Source organism: Eurypyga helias, unplaced genomic scaffold (genome assembly GCF_000690775.1).
Source record: "Eurypyga helias isolate BGI_N326 unplaced genomic scaffold, ASM69077v1 scaffold52103, whole genome shotgun sequence".
In the NCBI taxonomy this organism is placed as follows: domain Eukaryota; kingdom Metazoa; phylum Chordata; class Aves; order Eurypygiformes; family Eurypygidae; genus Eurypyga; species Eurypyga helias.
The window spans coordinates 1,467-25,940 of NW_010242877.1; the positions used below are offsets into that span (position 1 = coordinate 1,467).

The 24,474-nt window shown below is 41.8% G+C and overlaps 1 protein-coding gene across 1 annotated transcript; it reads right to left on the bottom strand.

Annotated features, from left to right (window-relative positions):
• Positions 1–272: 272 nt before the first annotated feature.
• On the bottom strand, positions 273–23,104 carry TACC2 (transforming, acidic coiled-coil containing protein 2; the record flags this gene model as incomplete). Its single annotated transcript, XM_010149191.1, has 9 exons — positions 22,948–23,104; positions 21,244–21,426; positions 12,421–13,741; positions 8,657–8,705; positions 7,410–7,617; positions 3,563–3,624; positions 2,947–3,062; positions 1,835–2,006; positions 273–413 (listed from the first exon to the last, which is right to left on the bottom strand). Coding segments are annotated over exons 1-9 (2,409 nt in total), but the record flags the coding sequence as incomplete, so codon positions are not given.
• Positions 23,105–24,474: the final 1,370 nt, after the last annotated feature.

The following is a 24,474-nucleotide window of genomic DNA, read 5'->3' on the forward strand; positions in this document are numbered from 1 at the left end:
GCTTTATAAAGACTTCTGCAAAATATATACATCAGTGGCATAGGATAGCTGAAAGATGTTGATGAAATTTATGTATTACATTAATTAAATTAGAGTATCTCTGTTCCTTAAGTTCCTGAAAGGCCAAAGTTACTTTGGAAAGAATCAAATCATTATTTTGCTTCTTTTCCACCTCCCCTCCAAGCCTCCCCAAACCCCCTTCAGCTGAGGCAAAGCACTCCTCTACCTGTGTACAAACAAAGAAAAGACTAATTTATATTTCTGCTACAAACCTGAAGTTTCTGAGCAAATACTGGTGGGTTCTTTTCTGCTAAATCAGGATCTAGATATTCAGGCTGATCACACATTGAGGTTTTCTTAGATATCCTATTGAGAAGAGCATCAGCAGAGACAAAGGAGTCTTCAGGAGATGCCTGAAGGATAAGGAAAGGAGGATATAGGATAAGCAACAGAGACTTTGCCCAGGTAGTTCAGGCCAAAAGCAACACACGTTTCTGCAAATCTTTGATTCCTAGTGATTTCATGCCCCACTCGAGATTACTTTTGAATACACGATGTGTAAGTGTAACAGACAAACGTCAAGAACAATTCTTCCTAATTTAAAAGCTGAGTAAATTTTCCAAGACTAACATACAGTAAGAAATATTAGGACCTCTAAGGCAATGGGTCTCAAACCATGGATCACAGCCCACTCTTAATACTTCTACAATAGTCTGCAAACAGTTACTACATTTTTTTTTTCAGACAAGAGCTTATGTTCAGCTCAGGCATCTCTGAGGTAGTCCAAAAGCTTTGAAAACCACCCAAACTGAGAAGAACCTCAGCAGAACTCTTTCTGCACTCTTTACAAAGTCTTTTGCTGCTTACTGGTGACAAACTAAACTATGTTCACAATACAAACATGATCAGGATAAATCCACAATAGGAGGGTGGACAGAATGTCACACGACCACTGGGATTTGAGCACCCAAGACTCCCTGCAGCGAAAAAGTATTCAAGCTCATAAAAATACGTTTTGTGAGACTGTATCAACAGCATCATTAATATAAATTAAGCAAAGCATTGGTGTGAGCTGCTCTTTGTTTTGACTCCTCAGTAAATATATCATCATACAGCTTAGCATGCCTAGTGCTGTAGGCGTTTGCCAAACAAGTTTGCCTGGAAAAGTGGAGGTCTTGAGGGAACCTTCATGAATTTGAGAACCAAGGCTCTAAAGTCTGTAAGCAGCGCAGGCTGGAAGGAAAGGCTGGAAGGAAGGGCTCGCCACTAATTCAAATCCAGCCCAGAGAAGCCACTGAAAAAAAGAGATTTAACTAGAAGCTGGAATGAGTTCTAATGATCTAAAAAAGGGAATTTTATATTATCAGTATCAGATGACAGCAATACAGTTAACAGTTTATACGAAAATGTGAAAGGGCACCTGCTTGTTGCCAACAAAATGTTGAATTTTCACAGTAGTTGCAACCAAACAAAGCATTTCTCTACGTTCCTATCAAACCCCTTATTTTATATGTTAAACATTTCTTCAAATATTGGTTTAAAACACAGTGTAAAAAGGCTTGTGTAAGAAAAAAAGCATTCAGAGCATCAACTTGGAGTAAGTTATCACAAGAATATGTTAAGCTATGGTAAGAATTCAGAAAATTCTTCTGAATTCCATCAGTTCCATCAACCTACTTCCCTCATTTGGGTCCTACCACATGCTGCTACCAAGATCTTTAAGTATCAGACTATGTTTCATTCTACTTCTGAGATGCACCTCTGCTGCCTCTTACATGAAATGAGAAATTTCTGCAGGAAAACGATTCCCAAGCTCTTAACATAAATTACTTACTATTTCAATAGCTTCTGGAGTTGTTCCTAGGGTCATGGGCTCTAGGTCTTTCTGCTTTGACTTGTCAGGTGACTGTAAGTGTGTCTCTTGGTTGGCAGCTAGGACTCGGGAAGCTGGATGTTGTATTTTCATTCCAGAGGACTGCTGGGCTTCAGGGTCTTCAAAACTTGACCTGGAAAAATATTGTGTACATAATCTCAGGCTGGAGCATAATTTTGCTCCTGGTAACAACTGATCAAGCAGTCTTCATTACCTTTATGTGTGTATTTTTATATATAATATATTCATATTGTTTCAACACAACTTTATATGACTATATCTCCTAACATTTTGCAATGCCCTTTCAAGGCAACACACCAGAGTCATCTAAATAAAGCCAGTTCCCTCAGGAATGTTATCCACACTCCTTAAATACTTCTCACTTGCCTTTTTATCCCTTTCTCATTGTGACCTACATCTCTCCCAACAAACCACTTTTACTAACAGGAACAGATGTCCTTAACAAGCCAAAAGTTTGGAAGTAAATACAACCCTCACATCCTGTTCTTATGCACTAGACTCCTTGGTCAGAAAGTTTATCCAGAGGAGGCCAAGTGAGAAGTTGCAAGTAGGATATTTCTAGATTGACACACAATCATAGAATCACAGAATGGTTTGGGTTGGAAGGGACCTTAAAGACCATCTAGTTCCAACCCCCCTGCCATAGGCAGGGACACCTTCCACTAGACCAGGTTGTTCCAAGCCTCATCCAGCCTGGCCTTGAACACTCCAAGGGATGGGGCATCCACAGCTTCTCTAGGTAATGGACACGAAAATGACATCAGTATCTGAGGAAAAAAACCTAAGTGGGAAGCCATTGTCCAGGGAAACAGTTGCCACTGTGACTCTAGGAAGAATATGAAGGAAATATACATGTTCTTATTCCTTCCCATTATAAAACTTCTGAATCTCTGTTCTCTAGCATATGTGTACACAGATGGGAATCTATTTTTAAACAAACAACTCGGCAACACAGAGGCAGAGAGAGGAAGAACTGCCTGTGTACATTCCATGGTGGTAACCCATCTCCCTGACATCCTTTTCCATTGCTGAATTTGCTTGCCGTGACGTACCCTGAGCACGGCGTTGTGGAATCAGACAGTCTGATGGGAGGTGATTTGACTGGACTCTCCTGCTGTGCATCAAACATTAGGTATAAAGATTGTTTCTTCGGGGCGCTATCATCCTGCTGGCAACAAGAAAAGAAAAGGCTCATTAAGCAACTCAACCATCTTCCATTAAAGCTAATTCAGCTCAATGAAGCTGTAAGTGACCAAATGACGTGACAGAAAACTAACAGGACTGTCATACAGTTTGTGCTAACGGATTCTGAGATGAGTTACTGATGATCCTGAGCGTTTTACTCTGTTTCTTTAAAATAGTTCGACAGCTGATGTAGACAGCTCTGTACCCTACGCTGCTGGAAAGATTTGGTTTTAATCTCCAAGAAGAACTACCATGATGCTAGCTGAAAAAATAAAATAATAAAATGGAGCAAGTTCTCCGGGATATAGGACAAAGCAGCACATGCAATTTATCCCAGTTATGCCAATTTAAAGGAACTGGTTTTCCAAATCTGCTGCAGGCACATTATAATTAATTTAAGGGGTAGTGAAGCCAGTGGTATTATCAGGATCGTATACTATGACAAGGGAATGCAAATGAATGGAAATGGAAGTGAGAACTTACAGGCACAGAGGAGCCTATTTTCTCCATATATTCTATTTCGTACGAGTTGCCATATTCCAATTCTGCAACAGAAACAAGAAGAGACGTTAAATACAGGCCATGAAATTATTTTTGCAGAAGTAAATGAGATCTCATTTGCAAGGGCCACTCCCATCTTGCTAGATACTTTTCTCTGAGGTATTAAAAATAGAATATACAGAGAGAAAGCAGAAGGTGCACTGATTTGCACTGATTTTCAACAAACAATCTATGACACATTTCAGTCAAATTGAGTTGCCTGAAAAATTTCAGCTTTATCAATTTACTGAAGATTCTCCCCCAGGGGTCAGAATATTAAGAAAGTTTCAGACTGCCTTCAGACTCCTTTATCGTGTTATCTTATCACAGAAAACACATTTTTCAGTAACTGGTAATGCTGATACTGGTTTCCTTTAATGTACACAAAAAAGATTTTACAAGCTGTTGAGAAATGAAGTAATTTCTACTTCTTAATGTTTATCGCACAACTCAATTAAAAAGGACTATTGTGGTATCATTTAAGATAACAAGATACATAAAATACCTGTATGCTTACTGAACAAGGGTTGAGACTACAGCCCAGCTTATGGGGCTGTTTTCACATTTTAGTTCCAGAGGAGAAGCCCAGGGCAGGAAGATTTACAAAGAACCCTAAACCTCAACCCTAATAAAAATGCAAATCTTTACTGCTTCTCTATTTCTAATCTCTAATTACACTGGAGGGAATAAGCAGCGTTTCTTCCCAATCCATGGTCACCCAGTAGCTGACATAAAGGCAAACAGATAAAACACAGCAAAACGGAAAGGAGAGCACACTCCACACCCAAATAAAAGCAGCCTTTGTTCAGTGACACCCTAATTTAAAAATTAAAAACATAATTAATTTGTCCTAATGCTGTATTTTACTCTGTTTCCATGAGTTAATTTGATAAACCACTTGTATAATTTCATTTCCAGCACAGAGAAGTTCTAATGAATGGCACACTAGCATGGTATTATGATAAAAATACGTGCTAAAATTCTTCTAGATTTGGGCAGCGTTTGAAAAGTTGGGCTTGTATCAGGGAGATGGTAACCGACATCAAAACGTTTGTTCTTTAAAAACAAACCAGCCCTCAAGATAAACTCGTAACGGTTTTGTTTAAAAACAAAAGTTTCAAAGGGTGCAATGTGGGTTTGCAACACTCAACGTTTTTTTCGGAATGAAAAGCACCACAGAGGACAAGCACTGTAACTCTGTAAGTCTTTTGTCAAACAATTGAAGAGGAACAGCCACAAACTCCCAGTACCTGACGCGTGGGAGATAGGAACAGTAAAACACCTAAGTGAGGAGAACGCCATAACAGCAGGCTCCTCACATTTAAATTCCTAGCACTGTACGTTTTTAATGGTAACGGGGAGCCAGGCAAGAGGGACAACCTCCTGGTATCAGAGAGAAGCTTCTTCCTAGGGAAAGCAAATCCAAAACTGAAACGATGGGATTCAACCCACCTCTTGGATGCAGCACCTCCTGCTGCAGGAGAAAGCATGAAATAGCAGGTAACAGCACCCAGATCGTCCTAATCAATTTTCTGCATTTCATTTATCTCCACGTAGCCCAGTGAGGTGCATCCTGAACGTTTATGGAGCAGCCTTACCACCCCAGAGAGCAATCCGTGAGCGCAGAGGCACGGCTCAGGGGCAGGAGACGTACCGGCACTGTCCTCTGCTGGCAGAGCCAGCAGTGATCTTCCATCTGCCCGCAAGGTTTGCAATCGCAATCCAGGCTGCCTTTTGGGACAACACATACTTAGGTTTACAGACTGAAAGAAGGCAGGACGCAGATGGAAATACTTCAACTAGAAACAAACAGAGTAACGGGGCTTGCTGAACGCAGCTTGTGTCATGTCGCTGATCTCAGAAGTTTCCAGCATAATTAGGCTTTCTCTCTCCTAGGTATCTCCCCTAAGACATCATCTCCCCTACAAAATCTTACGTGTCGGTTATTTACACGCATTCAAAATTACAAATGCCCAGGATATCCCATGAAGTAACATAATTACCTTTTATAAATACATACAACGGACTTACTAAGTGATGTCCTCCAACTCCTCCTACAAATAGCTGCAAGATTACGTCAGGATTTTCTGCTAATAATTACTGCTTATTCCCGGTCTGGGCAACACGAAAATGGCAGCAGTTATAAGCAGCACATGCAACAGCCGAGAGCTGGATGCGCTGGCTGACTCAGTAGTCGGGCTGCATCCCTACAAAAGCCGTGTTAGGTTACAGGGGAACACTCATACTGGTATCTGTGTAGGGGGGCGGGGTGTAAAAATATTTGCCCTGAGAAGCACGCCTGAAATCACTCAAAAATTTCTCAACTCTGCAGGAGGAAGACTGTCAAGGGAAAAAAAATTATTATTTTTAAGAGAGCTGAAAAGCGGAAGCACTGTTGATTATAATTAGCATGTAATCTGAAACTCCAACCATACCATGCAGCACGCATGAGACAAGACAATTAGCATTTAATTAGGAGCTTTGCTCACTTTCTACTCACTTTGATAGCTAAAATGATTGCCTTAGAGGATCTCTCACTATCTTTTGTTCTATTTCCATCCATATAATTTCCCAGATTTGGGGGGCTTATTTTCAAAGAAGTATTAAAGTGGGGTTTTTTTAATACAAATTAAGTCAAGCTGATGTCTAAAATTTATAATTTGACAATAAAACCAAATGGATTTACCCAGACTGAAATACTTATCTGTATAGAAGACTCAACCAATTTCCCAAATCCCCAGGCCACGCAAACATATGCACAAAGCACGTGCATATGAGCATGTACAGTCCCATTAAAACACGTCCAACACATCTGACCTAAAAGCTTAGCAGTCCTTAATTAGGCAAAACCAGTCTAAAATGGCATAAAGTGGCTTTAGTGGTAGATTGGGACAGGGGTGAAAGGTTAGGGGAGGGGGGAAATTCTGATCAAGAAGAAGTTGAAGCCAAGTTAAACTCATACATTCTTCCCACCCACACAGCTGAAAATCTGCCCTTGGAGCAGGTGTTGCAAAGCAGTATTCCCTCTGGTAACTCTGAGAAAGGCCACACACAAATTCTCTAAATTCTGTCTCTTCCATATTCCACAGATTTGGAACGACAGATCTGTTAACAGAAACTTCCAGCTTTAGCTCACAGCTGCTGATAGGAAGGTATGACAGGGAAAGTCGTCATCACCTGATCCAGAAGGAAATTTTTACCTGATAACTACCTTCCATAGGGGGTATCGTGGACTTTTTTATGCATAAAGATACCTGGATCCCAGGAACCTGGAGGAAAGGTGGCATGTTAAGGGTCCCAATGCAACACACAAACTTTGAGTAGAATTTTAAAGTGGGACCTTCTCCCGTTCAGGTTAGAGGGACAGACTTGGGCAAAATCAATAGTTCAGTGAGTTTGGATCCAAGAGCACTAACCGGGAGCAGTGTCAGCTACCTATCTCCCACGAAGGCACCAGGAGAACAGGTCATGGACAGAGAGGAACACAGCATGTCTACAATTAACCATACAGAGGAAGCAAAATCCCCTCTCTGAAGGCCCCTTTCACTTTCTTTCAGCTTCCTCTCTGCTTTTTCTTGGAAACTCAAGGTCAGACTACCAGGGTGTTACATTCAGCTCCCCATTATTGCCCAGTTCCCCAGGCTGGTCCAAAGAACATAATTTTTTAGGCTTCCCAAATAATACAGTTTGCATTCAGCAAAGGACATGCCAACATCCTTGAACACACCAAAACCCCTCTCTCCATAAATCTAACACCAGCTGGATGCAGACAGTCCTGTGTAAAGCGTACCCTCTGTAGGGGAGCTGAACTTAGTCTCGTTAACAAACGTAGACAGATCAGATGGTTGTGGGTAATCCTGCTTATCCGTGTTCAGGTCCACAGTCATGCAGGTCCATTTCTGACCGGTCACTGAAGACGCCAGTTTCTCCTCATCTGTCGCATGAACCACCGCGGATATGACGGGAGGCGTTTCTGGAGTAGGCAGTGGAGTAGGATCCTGCAGAAAAGAAGCAGCAATTAATTCTATTCACTTTCATTAACACACTGAACAATTAACCCTCTGAATTCCTTTGCAAAACTACAGTCATTGTTTCATTCCATACGCTTTGCTGCAGCTCTGTATAAAACACTTAGTAAAAAATATTAAGTACTTCATTTAGAACCCTACTGGCAGCAATTTTCCCAGTACAACTGAACTCTTGGATGATAAACATTTTGCCTTGCAAAGCTGCCTTGATAACAAGGAATAAAGAAAATCCAGAGCATTTAGATCTGTTTAGGCACTTGACATAAATGGCACACATCACCCATGACTGAAGTCTTTGACTACCAAAAGTGACTTTTTAGGTTTCCCTCACAGGAGCAAACCTTCACATAGGTCTGCAAGGTCACCAGCCCTTTCTTCACTTCCAAGATGTCAAGCAGCACAAATAAAAGGGTCGGATGGATAACAGGAAGACGAACAGCAGCATGGAAAAGAGCTGTGTCACATCAAAGCAGTGAGACCTTTGCAGGCAGAACAGCTTTTATTAACTTCTCTTCCAAGAAAACCACCTGCCAGCAGTTTACAACAAGGAATAAAACCATCCAAGCGCACGTTGCTGGCAGAGCAGCCCACTTGCTTTATTTCTATTTCCCTTCCAGCCCACCCTTTTGATGCATTTAGTTTCTTCCTTCCCAGTCTAAAAAGCCCAGGGTAGGTCGTTACGTCTAGTTTTTCAGACAACTGACTGAAGATACTTATTCCTATCGTCACTCCATTGTAACACAGGCCTTTCCAAAGTCCATTTACTAATAGTCTAACTGGAACTCCCAGAGCAGATACGAGATCTAATACTCATTGTGTACACGTTTCTAGAGACCAAAAGCTTATGATTATAGCCCAAAGTGCTATACTTGGACACCAACAGACATATTCTTTACAAAAACCTCTTCTATTATTAAATGCACAATACTACAATTAAATAAATTGAATTTCCTTTATTTGCCCCTAAAATAACACAGATTACATGTATCAAAATAAGGCAATACTTTACCTGAGAAGGAGGATCAGATAGCGGGGATCTTTTTGGTGATTTTTTCACCCTAAATGTATCACTGAAAACAAAGTTAAAGCAGTTAATATCGTAATTCCAGCAAGAATCAAGTAATTTCACACTTAGCAAGAGACAGCCATGAACAATGCAACCCCTGTAAGCCCTTCTGCTTTAAAATCCCATCCATTAGGCAGCAGCACCACATGCCACAGATACATATTCTTGTCATGCACTTGGAACAGGCCTCAATTCCCCAAAAGCTGAGGAAAGCAGGATTGCCATATTTTTCACGCTACCGACACATTTACAGAACAGATGCTGCTCGATTTCAATTCAAATCCCTGCTCCGCCGCTGACATCCTCAGTGGCCTTAAGCAATTCATTTAGTTTGTGTCTGCTTCAGTTTCCCATCTGAAAATTAGGTCTAAACCACATCTTTACCTGAGAATTAAAAGAGTGATAAACTCGGCCAGTAAGCTTCAACGACCCCATAAATCACCAAGAAAGAAGTCGGTATGCTTTGGATGAACTACATAAAAACAGCCGGGGCAGATGCTGTTGCCAGGATGCCAGAACAAAGCTGTATCGTTACAAATGTGCACAACCAGACCCTCTTTAAAACAAATACAAACACAAATATGGCAATTCTGCTTCCAGTTGCCCTCACAATGCACATGTAGCCCTTCCGGTAGCCCTTCAAAATCCCTCAGGTTTCAATCAGGCAAAAGGAATGAAGCATATTCATCACGTCCTGGTGCAGAGTTATGAATGTTGCCTTTATGTTTATTCACAATTGGTTAAATGTATGTTCACCAAGTAAATAAACCAATTATCCACCTGCTCTCTTGATGCGTATTGCATTATGCAAACACATTTTTTACTAACTAGAGGAGGGAGAAAAATATCACCGCACAGAGACGCAGTGGCAAAAATTAGTGCCCACCAGCTCATCCCTGATCGATGATGGCAGATCAACACTAGAAATTATAATGGGGGGTTTCGAGCTGTAGAGGGTAAATCAATATCACATCTAGAGGGGAAAATAAACTGGACAGCTGAATACTGGTGTGTTCAATGCTACTAATTATCTGGTTATGATGCTAAAAGTAATTGGGATAATTTATTCCTTTAAGGAGAAACAGCAGTATTTACAAAAGACTGGTCGTACAATGTTGTTGTACAATGGTAGAAATACAACTTCCATATTTTAGCTCATGGGTAAAAAAATCTATACAGTTTTTAAAAGAGGATCTTCTTTGACAGGCAAACAGATAATAAGGCAATAGATTCCTCAAACTCATTCACAGCAAGGCATCTCACTTAAAATAGTTTTCATATGTACCAGTGAAGTGAAATAATTAACATAAAAGCTTCATGCTGAATAAGAACTGATCATGCTGCAAAATAAATAAGTAAAATTAAAAAGCCCATAAATCAAACAGGAAACTTGAATTGTTAGCTTAGAATTACTTACAACAGAGAACATACAGACATCACATCTTCTACCATCCTAAGACAAATAAGACAGAAAAGAGAGACAGACAGAAGGAACTGACAAAAAAGATAAACCTACAAATACTCCGTTAATGTTAATGTGTTAAGGCAATCTGATCATGCATATTTTCCCCCTGTATGATCTTAACCCATACTTGTTATTGTGAAATACGTGGAGAGAAAAAAATCTAGTCATCAAGTCCTTCCATGTTTTCAAATTCAGTGCTATACTCTTGACACACTTTCACCTTACAAAACACATTTTTCAAAGCTGATGCCTCCGAGCTGAGTTCCTTTCACCATACTAACCGTCCTTGCCTCCCCCGATGGTAGCCACCTGCTTTCTCTTTTCAAAACACAGTCTTTGATATTATATGGGATGTAAAACTGTTCTTGAATGGAAGCTAAGCTTAAGGAAAGAGCACAGTTATGCAAGGTTTTTTCATGTCTTCTGACAGTACAGAAAAAGCTACTTGACCATTTCAAATCATCTATCTAAGTCAACACAGAAAATGACATTTCTTTAAATCTCATCTATTTTGGCTCTTGCTGAAACCTAACTCTGCACTCTGAAAGAACGAACTGCTTGCCCCCTATCCAGAAGCAAACACTGAAGGTTAAGGAAAGTTTCCATCTACTCTGACGCCGGGCAGCTTCTGCTCGGCTCTTCTCACGTGCAATGCTCTTGGAAGCTGGCACCCTGCGCTTCCAATCACAACCTCCAATCATCCACCAGTTTTGAGAGCAGGATCTATACAAAGCCACCTATTTTTACCCTTCACTACAGACAGGCACTCAGGAGGCATCAGCTGCTCTTTGTTCAGTATCATCAGAGCAAGACGATCTGTCTCAAAACAGCTCAGCACTTGGGTATACAACCAGAGAGTAATTTGCGTCAAACTGACATCTATTCTGAAAATCTCATCTTTTCACACAGAGGTCAACGCTTAGACTGATGGAGGTTTCATTCCAGAATAAAAAATATTTCAGTTTTACAAGTCCTGCTATATTACAGCACCATTTCCTAATTCAAACGCCCTCCTCTCTACTCCTTGCAGTTGGAGCATCTTGCACTGGCTTCTCTCTCCCGCCTCACCAAGGGAACACCATGAGGAAGGGTCCTACACGCCATCTCCCTGCCCAGCCATGGATTCTCCTGCACTGGACCCCATGGAGGAGTCATGCCGAGGGCCTTTTTTGTGGAGAGACCAGCGTCAGGCAAAGACAAACAGAGCCACTGCTTTCCTGGTGACCCCCAGTGAGCCCGAGGCTAATTTCCTCCTAGAAAGTATTACAGCTCCAGGCTACACTGTGTATTAATATGCAGAATCTCTTCTTTGTTAGACACCACCAGCAAAAGTAGGCATCCTGATAAAGACCAACAGTGAACTCTGTGACTGTAGGCCAGGGCCTTCCCACGATGGGTTTTCCCAAGGATGGATGTGGTTTAGCAAACTCTTTGTAACTTCATGCTGCCCCTAAATTAACAACTTTGGACTTGATTCTAGTATTCACAGCAGATGGGTGGATCCAAGAGTTTGTCAACTCCACTGCAGCTACTGGAAGACACAAAGACTCTGCCTGGCTGCAAATATCAGACTGAGTAATCTGGTGATATTAAAATTCCCTTCCCTCCCTCTGCACTTTCACGGTATTCAAACTGCTCCTCTCTTGTCAGACTTCTAAGTCTTCTTGTTTTGGACAAAACCAGTTTGGACTGTAGGCTCAGAAATTTGTCAGCTTAGCATGCACCTTAACTGCCACCTTAATTTCACTGAAATTTCAGGGAAGTAAATCTGTTAGCTGAAATATTTAAATCCTAATAGGAGATTTGTTGCTGCCTTACTATTTCATGTCGCACTCTCAAAAGTGATGATTCATAAAACAGCCTTTACTGGTGTGAATACCTCAACCAGCTTAAACCATATCCAATTCCGAAGCCAAGGTCACAGAAAATTTGGCACAAAATGGACAAAATTTGGACTTAATCAGATTCAAACCTACCCTGAGCCCCAAAATTTCAAAAATCCAATTGCCCATCCAGTGGGCAATCTGGCCTGATCATGGTTCTCCCCTTCAGTCTGGAAACATCAAGCTATTGAGGAAACTGGTTGAGGGAAAAGCACATACAGACCCTCGGCATGAGTCTGGTTGTGTGGCTATCAATGCCCGACAGCATCTTCCTTTCTCTACTCAAATATAAACTGGGTGTACTAAGGGGTAGGAAGGTCCTTCTTCTAATCTAGAAACATCTGTGCCCTTTGACTTACGTTTTTAGTGGCGTCTTCTTCTTTTTTGCATGTTTATTCAAGTTGTCTCCTTCGGTTCCGTTTGTTTCGTTGGCACTGGCTGGTATCTCAAAGGAAGCTGGAGATTTAGAGGGTGAGCTGGCTATCTTAGAAGAAGACTTGAAAGGGTCAATAGAGTCCTCACACATGTCTGACTCAAAACTGTATGTTTGTTGAGGCAGTTTGGGTGATTCTTGCATTTTTGTACTGGATGAGAAGGGGTTAAAGTTGGGGTCATCCCACTTGTCAATATCAAAAGTGTAGGAGCCTTTTGTGATAGGGATTTCATTGGGATCAGCGGGTGACTTGGTCGGTGTGGTTGGAGCATTGTCAAGCTTTTCCACTGACTTTTTAGTCTTTGGCCTCCGTAGTGGCATTTTAGCACCAGGCTTTTTGCCTGCTTTTTTGGGAGGAGGGGTACTCTCCTGCTGCTCTTCACTCACCCCTTTTTCTTCCGAATAATCAAACTCCAGCCTCAAGGCAATGCCTTTGACCGGAGGGTCTTCTTGTCCTCCCGTGTCAGGCGGCGTCACCTCCACAGCCTCCGGTGCCGTCGTAAGAGGTAGCGTTTTCTTGCTGGCAGGGGGAGAGTTTTGTACTTTGCTGCCTCCCGTGCTAAGCGCACTAATCCCTTCAAAACTGTCTGGATCCAAAGGGTAGGATCCTTCAGGCACAGGCGGGGCCTCCTGTTTCTCAGCAGAGATTTTAGAAGGTTCAGTACATTCGGGCTTCACTGAGTCAGCCTTTGCTTCAGATACTGTTTTATCCTCACCTGGGGCACAAGCTGCTTGACCAAGGTCAGATGGTTCTTGTGGAGTTTCCTTCACCGGTGGAGCATCCAGAGATTTTTTTGCTGACGGCTTCTTCTTTAAGGAAGCTGGTCTGGATTTCTTTGTTCTCTTAAGGGTACTAGAAGCACTACTTGAACCAGTACCGTATGCATCTGCTGCCGGTGCTAATGTCTCACTGTTGCCAAGGTAAGATGCTCCATCAAAATCACTAGCTTGCAAGCTAAGAGATCGAGACAATGTAGATTTGGAAACTGGGACTGAATCAGTAGATTTTCTTCGAACATTCGCTTTGGGGTCACGATTCTTCGATTCTGGAGAGCTCGGTCCTAAGGCATGGAGGGAATCAACCAACTCAATGTTATCGAAGTCCAAGTTGTAAGTTCCACTGCTGGCTATTGGCTTGTCTTCATCGAAGACGGTGGAAAAAGAATGGGAAGGGGGACGGAAAGGGCTTTCTTCGACTGATTCACTGTGTGACACATCAGTTACGGGTACAGTTTCTGAACATAAACCTGTGGGAACAAAGAGGAAACTCTGAATTTTTAACACACTTCTAAAGCTGAAGCTTAATAAATTTTACTGTATTCTAATATTACTACAAGTTAAATAAATAAAGGGTTAAAATCATACAAATGGACTAAGCAATGACTAAAGGGCATACAAATCAAAGAGACATTCCCAATATATTAATTAGATCAGGGGAAAACCATAGTTCTGTTCTCTCCAGAAAAGGATTCAAGGTAAATTTCATGAAAACACAGAATATTCATTTGCAATAGCCTCTAGAGCATCTCTTCTGAACTAATTATCACTTAGTTAAAGAGGTGGATATTACTATAACGTGCTAAATATGCCAAATACTAGAAAATCTGAACATCAAGCACTTCGTTACTCACATTTCCTACTATTATAAAATGAGTTCAGAGAACTGTGTCAGAGCTCTTATGCAGTAAATTCCCTGCAAATTGACTGGTGCTTCAGCAATTACATGTTGATCTTAAGTTTTGTTTCCCATGTGCTATTTTTTCCAATTTCCCAGAGGAACATGGCTTCCTCTCCACAATCCATCAGTGCTGCTCCTGCCCCAAGCAGTCAATACACTCCAATTTAACCTCATAATTCCAAGTTTACAATGAGACAAGAATCACTGCGAGTTTCATATGCAATAAATTATGATAAAGGTAATAAGGTAGTCAGTTAGGGAACTGTATAAATACCCTCAGTCAAAAATCTTCCTTTAAAAAGACCGCTAGAAGCTCCCTACAAATTATTTTAAACAGATTTCTCAACGCATATTTTTAACTCACAAATGAAAACTTTATAGATAGAATTATATGCTAAGACTGTTAAACTGAGCAGCTTTTCAATGTAATTAAAGACTTGCTTATTGAATGGAATCCCAAAAAGCTTTCCAGAAGTCTCTTGACTTGGGATATAACAACTATCTTGGACAAATTAGAAAAATATACAGTGCATATTGAAAAGAGAGAAAATGCACAGGTGGGAAAGGATTAAGGTGATGGTTCTTTCTGCCTTCTGAAAGTTCATCATTGACATGTTTTACACAAGCATGGTTTGTTCCTGCTGTCATTGCACTGCTCCCTGTCTCAGCATAACACAGACACCTCTGTCCAAACGTGCGTGTCCCAGTGAGGCTACCAGAGACCTCGGCAGTCTCTCTCCAGGTCACAGCTCAAGCTGGGATAAGCCATGCTCCCACTGACACGTACCGGAGCAAAATGCCCCAGTGCCTGCTATCAAAGCAGCACAGCATCATGCTGTTGCCAATTTTTTTAATTATCCAAGAGGCAAACAAAAATAAATGCTAGTCTCTTCCTTAAATGATTTCACAGAAATTTCTCACATCTTTTTCATCCTAATCTTGACATGTTTTGCAAAGTTATTCCCATTTTGTCCAGCTACAGTCATTAACACTGTTCATAAAAGCAATACAGAGAATCAATAATTACTTAATTAGAAGCTCTAAACGGATTAATTACAGAAAAATCAGTTTTTCTTGGTTCAGAGGAAATTGTATGTCCACACAGAGATCACAAGAATTACTATTTATGGATGCAGAGGACAGAAAAGATTGAAAGGAACCGGACACATTTCCCAAAGCAGTGCCTTAGAGTGGCAGCACAAATTTCCAGAGATTGTCAAAAGAATGACAGCCACACAGCTTCTCTTTTAAGACCGTGGAAGTTTACTGAGTTACATCAATTAAAATAATATTTTAATGTGTTTTTCTGTTAAATGAATGCCAATAACATGCCAGTACTTCAGGACAACTTACTGTTCTCCTTAATCTCCACGGGGTTGGGCTTGGTTTCATCTTGGTTGAGTGGTTGTTAATTAGACTTGATTTGCCAGCTGACTTTTGTGAGGGGGACGCAAGAGTGCCATAACACTCCAGCATTAGATTGATCCGTGCATTTTACAGAGACGGGAAGGGAAGACACTTCCTGGGAACACATTACAATAGGCACTGGCGTGGCTCTAATATGTCAGCAGAGCAAAAATGTAGGTCAGCATGAAATAAAAGGGGGATTGGGACAAGAAATCTTCTGCAATTATGCGTTGTTTTCATTCCAGCCTGCGCCAAAGACCTCAAAAGGACTGAGGCCCCTTCTTCGAAGTCAGCATAAACACACATTTAAAAAAACAATGAGTAGAAGAAGCACGGTGCCCTTCGGGGCTTGGGCTGTAAATGACAGGGGTGGTGGGGCTGAGGTTAGGGATGCATCACAGCAGCAAAGGCAGCGTACAAGGCTTCCCAGCTGCTCAGAGCAAAACAGCATCCAAACCCGGTGTGCTTCATGGAGCACAGGGCTTTCATCTTCTTTAATTGCTTGTTTCACAACTTCCTCCTAATCAAATCCTTTACTCAGAGTATAGCTTTCTGCTGAGTGTCACTCGACTCGCTTCTGTGATATTTTTATTATTTCTGTATGAAACAAAACATGAAATTGTCTCCAAAAACATGGGTTTTGGTAGAACTGAAACATTGCTGTTACTCCTCTGGCATTACAACAGAATTGGCTCAGTACGAGGAGCAAAAGAAATGCCGGAGAAGATACGAACAGTGCTCACTATTGCAATACAGCACGGTTTTATTACTGCAAAGAGATACGAAGACCGTGTTTTCCTGACATTAACACCACGTCCAGACAGCAGTGCCATTTGTCTTTTTACATCACAGAATTAAGCAAATCAGTATTACTAATTACAGCATTTTGATTGCAAAGGAGCATACTACAGTGCAAGCTATGAAAATTAAGGCAGGACTTACCCTAGAGAGGCCAGTGCCAGGTTTTAAATAAGGTTTATGCCTTTTATTGATGCTGAAAGTCACCCACAGATGAGGCTGGTAAGAGCTGCCCACAGGTAGAGATTAAGTTTTATAAAGCATTCCAACAGCATGAGCAATAGCAGGGAAACTTATGTTGCCATTAAAAACAGGCAATCCCCGAAAGGCACCTCCAATTTCATTCATTACAAATGAAGGTCCAAGTTTTGCTCCTTCCACAAGGGAATTTCTCTGATTTCAGAGAATTTTTGCCTAGATCAAGTGTGAAAACCAAAGCCAATCCCCAAACCAAAACCAACAACAAAACCCCTCAGACTTCGTGTATCTACATGATGAGAACTGTAAACAAGAGCTGCACGTCATGTTTAATGCGTGGCATTTCCACCCGTCCTCTACTATGGCAGAAGCAAAAGTTGCTAGAATGATATTGTAAGACTGTTTGCATTAATAAACAAAGCAAATGTCTGTTGTTAGTATCAACAAAAAGGAATAAAAATAAAAATATGTTTCTAGTCAGCTAAAGAAATCTTGGTTTGTACATTACAAAACACCAAGATTCTGATGGCACTTCCGATTCCAGCACAGCTTCAATGTCCCACAAGAACAGCGTGGTAGACACACAGCTCGCTTCGCTCAGCCGTCTCTGAATAAGATCCATAAATGATCTGAACAGTAACAAATCCCATGCATGTGCTCAAACTGTCCACTGATGAGGAGACCAAATTTTAATTAAATTGCTACCACTGCTTTATACTGAATATGAAATATGTTTAGATCAGGATGGGCATTCGGATTTACATCCGACAGCCCATCTTTTTACAGCCTTCAGAAAGAAATGCAGAAACTGAGTGGCGCGAGCTGCATAAGGAGCTACAGAGGTAGCCAAGGCAAGGGCAGGCCTGTTTCATCCTGGTGCAGTATCACAGAACTCTTCCCCAGCTGGGGAGCAATCCATGCCTTCCCTCCCCTGAGCACTGTGGCTGCTGGGCCACCCCGTACCCCAGTGCAGGCAGTGTGCTCACCCGGGACGTGTTCACAAAAAAACCCCTTTCCAACAACTTTGGAAGCAACTTCAGGTTTGTTTTAAAGATCTTTTAAAGAAGAAAATTAAATATCTGCACCAGCTATGAGCTTATTGAACCTAAATCTGAACTATTTCTTTATAAATAAGATACATTAAAGGGTTAGAGCATATAAAGTACCTCTAGCTATTTTACAATATTTTTCCCTTTAAATCACAATAAACCCTTCTAGGGATGAAGCTGTGCTGTGCACTAGGACCTTTGAGCATTTCCTTCTTTGAAGAAGTATCTCTAAATAGGGGGAATCCAATAGGCTGAAAATAGGCCTTTACACGGCTGAGCTGGAAACAAAATGAAACACTACTCTGAAAGGCTTAGAAGCAAAATTTAACCAGATCTAATGAAGAAAATACAGAATAAATGAATTTCTAATTCTGTTTTCTAGAGAAAAACAAAGAGAAACCCTTGGAAAATGCATACAGCATGCACTCTCATACTCCATCATAATGAAATAATGTAGGAGACAACTACACTTTGCCTACAGCATATAGAAATTGCAATTACCTACTACTAGAAATTCTGAAACACAGTTTATTTCAAGTTCCTGCTTGCTATGAGACAACTTTGAACGTGCAAAATCAATTAGTAATGCTATTTTTAAAATTACTGGAAAAATACTTCTGCCATTTATTCTGAGAGAAAGCTTTGCATATAAAGTTTATTTTCAATTTTTCTGTGAAGAGCTTCAAGAGGAAAAACACTTAAGAAGAATGTTTTCCATCCCAAAAAACTCATTTCATTTTTGTCTGGGTCATCATCTCTCTACTGGAAAGCCTGACCTCAATTTCCCTGGCACAAGAAAGACCTGGATACAGGTCTCCCATATCTCGATCAGGCTGTAATGCACAGAGGGGACCCCAGCTCTCACATCTCCCCCGTGTATAATCTGATTTCATTAATTAACTGGGGAAGGTGGCAATGCCACAGCCTAGGCAGGAATTCCTGGCCAGAAAGAGGGGGTGTTTGGGAGAAAGGGCTTGGGGCACTTTCTGGTGCTCAGATGGCTGGAACAAGGGACCGGAGGACACTGCTGTGAGAAGTTGAGGAGACAGGCAGCAATAATTTAGAATACAACCAAAATAATAAAAATAATAGTAATAAAAAGCACCCTCAAAGTCATTTGCCTCAGCGTATAACCCACGCTCCGCACAGCAAAGTATTTAGGGAGGACCGGAAGGGCTCATCCGTGACACTCTCTGGAGCTCAGAGGTAGTTCCCAGACGTGCTCTGTTACTTCTCCTTCCCCTCCAGACTCACCCGCAGACTGACTCCTCTCTTCCGCTCCACTGCTGATGGACTGGAGCCATGCAGCAGGTTTTACCCCACCAGGAGCTGGCACAAACCCAGGATGAGTCTAGCTATATTTCACTTTCATCATATTCATTGAGCTAGCATTGAAGTCAACCTAATTAAAACCTCTCCTCTTGGCTTTCTAGCGGTGGGGTCCAGCTGTTGCGCTAACGACACCACGCAGCACAACTGCAGCCGTCCGCCTAAGGAATTGTTGTCAGATATAGATGAAATAACCCTTCAAACACTTACTATGCTTCCTCCGTCCATCCAAACACACGCTCCGTCACCAGCCTCGTGCAGAAGACAAAGCCATGCCGCTGGTGAACCAGAAACGCAGCGGGATGTCGCTGCCTCTCCCAGTGCGTGCCAGGCTCTCCGGCTGCCCGTATTCCTTACCGCTCTTTCACTGAAACCTATTTATTTAACTGTATGGTACCAACAAGGAACTCTGCTTCAACTGCCCGTAACCCCCGAGGACGGGACTCATTGTCTTTGTGGGCAGCCACGTGCATAACCTATGAGGTAAACTACAAGACAACTGTTACTCAAGCGGTTTATAAAGTACAAAACGTTTGACTGTTCATGTTTCTGAAGAAGCACACAAACACCTAAGCTATGCTTTTAGCTTTATTAATTTCTTCTAAAACTTTCCAAAACAAATGGACGCTTTGTGTTGCCCTCCCACATCTGAATTTTTTCTGCATTACGCATCTTCCTTCCCTCACATAAATTACCCAGTTGTATAACTTCATTTTGCATAATTTTGGAATGCTGAACATAGCTCTGGTAGTCTGTGGTAACTTGCCTCCCATGGAGAAATCTTATTTGTAAATGAAGTGTTTTCATCTCTGCCACCCAATGGCCTTCAATATAGTTCATGAAGGCTGTGAATTGAATATATTGTTTTCTACCTTTCTTCAGAAATATCTGGAAGAAAGGAGGGGGAGATCTGTGATGTAGGGAGAAAAGAATCACATGTGCCAGGGAAGCACATGTGTAATCAAGGGTTTGAAGATGATCTGCTGCAGTAATTAAAACCACACTCCGATCCTGTTTAGCATGTATGTTCTTTTGTTCTCTCAGCACTGATTTTGCAATCAGTAGATTACAAAAGATTGGAAAAAGGAAAGAAGATGGAGAATGAGTAATGTTGTTTGCTACAATGAAGAGGGAACTGTAACAGCAAGAAAGAGAAAGTGTCAGGATGTCTCAGTACTTCATTTTTATTTTGTGGAATCAGTTTGTTGAACACCTTTCCAGCTTCTTATAAACTCGTGTAATAAATCATGATCCTGAAGAGCATTCCTTAACACATAACTGCCAGAAATGCGTTAGGTGGCTCAAGACACCTGGAAGACTTATTTGCCTCTTTCCTGAAGGTTTAAATCAAAACTGTTCAGGCTTTATAATGCACACACAGGCCACGGACTTTGCTTTGCCCACTGCTAAACACAGCCACTTCTGCAGTGGAAAAGGAAGCTTTATAACACTGCCAGGCAGTGCTATACGTCTTTCCAAATGAAATACAACTGAGCTTTAGTCTGCTATAGAGTAAAATTACGTTTATGCAATTTAACCAAGTGATCAAGATGACTTGGCTTTCAGATGGGAAGGAAGACAGCATAATGGGGAATTCAACCTTAAACTGTTGAGCTGTCACCTGACAGCCCAAACAAAGCTATTTTGGGCTAACAGAGTGCTTTCTACTCCCTCCTATTCTATTACTCCATTTGGAGAACAAAGAACACTGTTTCAGGGGAAAGGTTTCTAATAAAAAAAAAAAAAAAGAATATTGCCTTTTTAAGGGTAAATTTTCCAGTATGTATTAATTTTTAAGTATATTATACCTACGTTCACACGTACATCCCTGTTCCTCCTACACTGTACCATAGAGTGAATATAAATATTTCTATTGTTCTACCAGCTTTTCCTTACCTTCTGTTTCAAAATAACATTTAGTGAACCATCACTGTCAATGGTGCTCACACAGGTACCTGCATCTGTATCTCATACCTCATTTCTTTAACTCATCTAACTTTGTAAAAATCATACAGTTCTGAGAGGAGGGAATTAAGTTTGCTTCAGAAGGAAGAAAGGGTTTCCTAGAAAACTCCTCTTTCCTTTTCAAATGTTATAGACAGATTCTCCACAACTTTATTCCAGGAGGTGACAGGGTTTTTCCTCTCAGCATGGAAAAGGCCCGACATACACTCACTCATCTTCCAGAAAACATTTTATCAGCATCAATTTCTTGCGTGTGTTAACACAAACACCCCTCTGCAGCTTCGCCTTCCTCAGTAACCTGTCCCACTCATCACATGCTCGTTACCTGTGTCTTCCAAGGGCAGCTGGGGTTTTATTTCTTGTTCTGCTGTGTCTGCTACAACTGCTGCCGCTGCCGCTTCAGGGGGTGGCTGCGGGGGTGAAGGTGGTGCCTTAACCGGCGTAGTGGACTCCGGAGTCTCAAATGCTTCTTCAGAGTCAGAGCTCCTGGTGAAAATCAAATGAGAGACTAGTGAGCAGAATGAAGATTCATGTTTGCAGGTCATACTGGGAAATGCAGGGCTTTCTGAGCTGATGGCATCGAGCTCAGCATCAGGTTAGATCAGCACTTCCCAAAGGAGTTTTTACACTGCAGTGTGGTTTCCGGGCAGAATATCATGGCCATGGTCTTCCCCATATATAAGCATTTATGTCACTTACACCTTCTTTGTGTTACAAAAGTGAACACACACTTGGAAATAAAGCCATCCTGGACATCCTACTTTCCAGTGTGAAGGAGGCTCAGTCACCCAGACAACACTCACACCCCTGTGCTAGTTTCTAAAACTCTCCTTGGCACAAATGTACTTAAGTCAACTCCAAAAAAAATAAAACAAAAAGGATCTTCTCAAGAGATTTCATAGCTTTGTCAAAAAAGCCATCTAAAATAGCATCACATCTCTGTGTGTGATCCTGCAGGTGAGGAAGCAGAAGTGGAAATATCGGAGGTGCAGCAAATCCTGTGCATCCTGCTCCCATGGAAATACTACGTTCTATTTTTAGCAGAATGTTACCATAGCCCTTTTCAAACAGTAAGTTTGCTACACAAGGTAAGACAACCTGTAAAATGCACAGAGTACCAGTAAATATATAGAAAATAATCCTTTTCTAGCAGCACATGCTCACACAGACACAAAAACGCAGCAGGAAAACAGCAGCCCCCAAAATGGAGCCAATCAAATGAAACACAAGCTTCAAAGGCAGCAACTGCACAAAATTACGGGTAATGTAAACATTAAGTGAAGATCTAAACCATACAAGGACACAACTTGCTCTTCCAGCAGTCCAGCCTTAAGAAACTGTCCTAGATTTGAAAACAACAGATCTTATTTGTTCTTAAACCAAACCGAGACCAAATTTTAGCTTTTAAACATTTCTTCTTGCAGCCTTTTTTTGAGAGCAAGGAATGCAGTAACAATGGTGTCACGTTCAATACAGACTGAACATATGCTCAGAGAAGCTGTGGATGCCCCATCCCTGGAAGTGTCCAAGGCCAGGCTGGATGAGGCTTGGAGCAACTTGGTCTAGTGGAAGGTGTCCCTGCCCATGGCAGGGGGGTTGAACTGGATTTAAGGTCCTTTCCAACCCAAACCGTTCTGTGATTCTATGAGCGTTCAATAAGCATTTCTGTTGGTCCGATACACATTTTTACTGCCAGTCTGTAATAAAGAGAATTGAATGTAACTTTTTCCTAAAGGACAGGACTGATGTGCCTATTTCCCGCAAATCTTTGCATGGCTGTAACTTCCGCTGCTCGCAGCTGTCGCACCCCACCTGCCCATGCAATGGGGACAAAATCTGCCATGAAACGAAAAGCCATTTCATCCCCCAGAAACTCTCCATGAACCACCCCGAATTGAGGGCTCTTCTCATTTTGTTCAAATTAAAAGATAACTCTGAGCTGCCAGATTCTGGCTGGTTTCTCAAAGCTCATGATTATTTTAAGCAGCTCGATGTCAGAAGTACAAGTACGGGATTTGCATTTGATTACATCTGCCTAAGTCTATCGCAGCATGAAGCCTCTGGCGAGCTGGGGGAAGAAAAGACCCCAGTGTCACCCCTGACAGCTTGAGGAGCACAGCAGATCCGATTCGCCCTGGCTGCCTCAGCAGAATCCCAGTGAGAGCTCCCACCTCCACACACGCCATCAGGGCGCACACCCATCCCCCTCCTTTGATCCCCTCTACTCCTGGGCAAAGCAAAAGGATTTCTGCTAGCTAATAGCTTGGGATGTTTGCATTACTCAGGGATTTGGGGAGATATTTTTTTTTCTCCCCAAACTTGTGTCACGGGCGGGGGAACTGCTCCAAAACAGCGTGCCCAGCTTTTGATGACATCCATTGCTGTAGGTCCTCAAAGTGACTTGTGTGTGCCATTGCTTAAACCATATTCATTCATCAGGCCACCGAACAGACAAATTGCAAGAGGTAGGCTGCAGCATCTTAAATTATATCCCTTCAAACATCCATCATATTTTAAGTTCAGAATACTTTAAGCTTAAGAACACCTTCAAGCAAAGAGCTTCTGTAAAAAAAGCTGCACAATAGGTATTCAATCAAATAATGCTTTCTCTTCCTTCCACAGAGCCGGTTCAAGAAACTTTTAAGTTGAAAAATCAAAGAGAAGCAGAATTGTGTGATATTTTCCCACTAGAGGAATGTTTCTTGTGTCATAAAAACAAACCTAGAAAGCTATCATCTAAACCAACAAACGGAAGGTAATTCATCTCTCTCGGGCTTTTGCATAATTCTGCACTGTGCTGTACTTAATGCTTTACTCCCTTCATTTCAAACCCAAAGAGTTGCTCTGCAATACTGAAACCACAATGGTTGTACCTCTTCAGACCCCTGTTTTCCAAACTGCCTGTACAGCACATGTAACATATGCAGTAAATACAGACCTACGTAATATAACTGAAATTGTAAAACGCCTCTATTTTCATGGCCAACTCGTATCTGTAACTGCCTCCTCGAAGCTGGCTTGATGGCACAGTTCTGCCTCCTTTATTTAAGCGATGGAAAGACTCTGCGTGTTAATCTCTTTTTTAAGTGAGCTACCCTTGCTTACTTGGTCTCTTCCTTGGATGAGGTGGACATAAGCATTTAAAGTAAAGAGAAATGTCTGTTCTTTTCTGTTCACTGTATGAGCTTCCACACTGGACACCCTCCTGTGGACAAAGTTAGAATCATAGAATTGTTTGGGTGGGAAGGGACCTTAAAGATCATCCAGTTCCACCCCCCCTGCCATGGGCAGGGACCCCTTCCACTAGACCAGGTTGCTCCAAGCCTCATCCAGCCTGGCCTTGAAGACATCCAGGGATGGGGCATCCACAGCTTCTCTGGGCAACCTGTTCCAGTGCCTCCCCACCCTCTCCATGAAGAACTTCTTCCTGATATCTAATCTAAACCTCCCCACTTTCAATTTAAACCCGTTACTCCTTGTTCTGTCACTACAGGCCCTTGGAAAAAGTCCCCCCCTGCTTCCTTGCAGGCAGCCTTCAGGTACTGGAAGGTGCTAT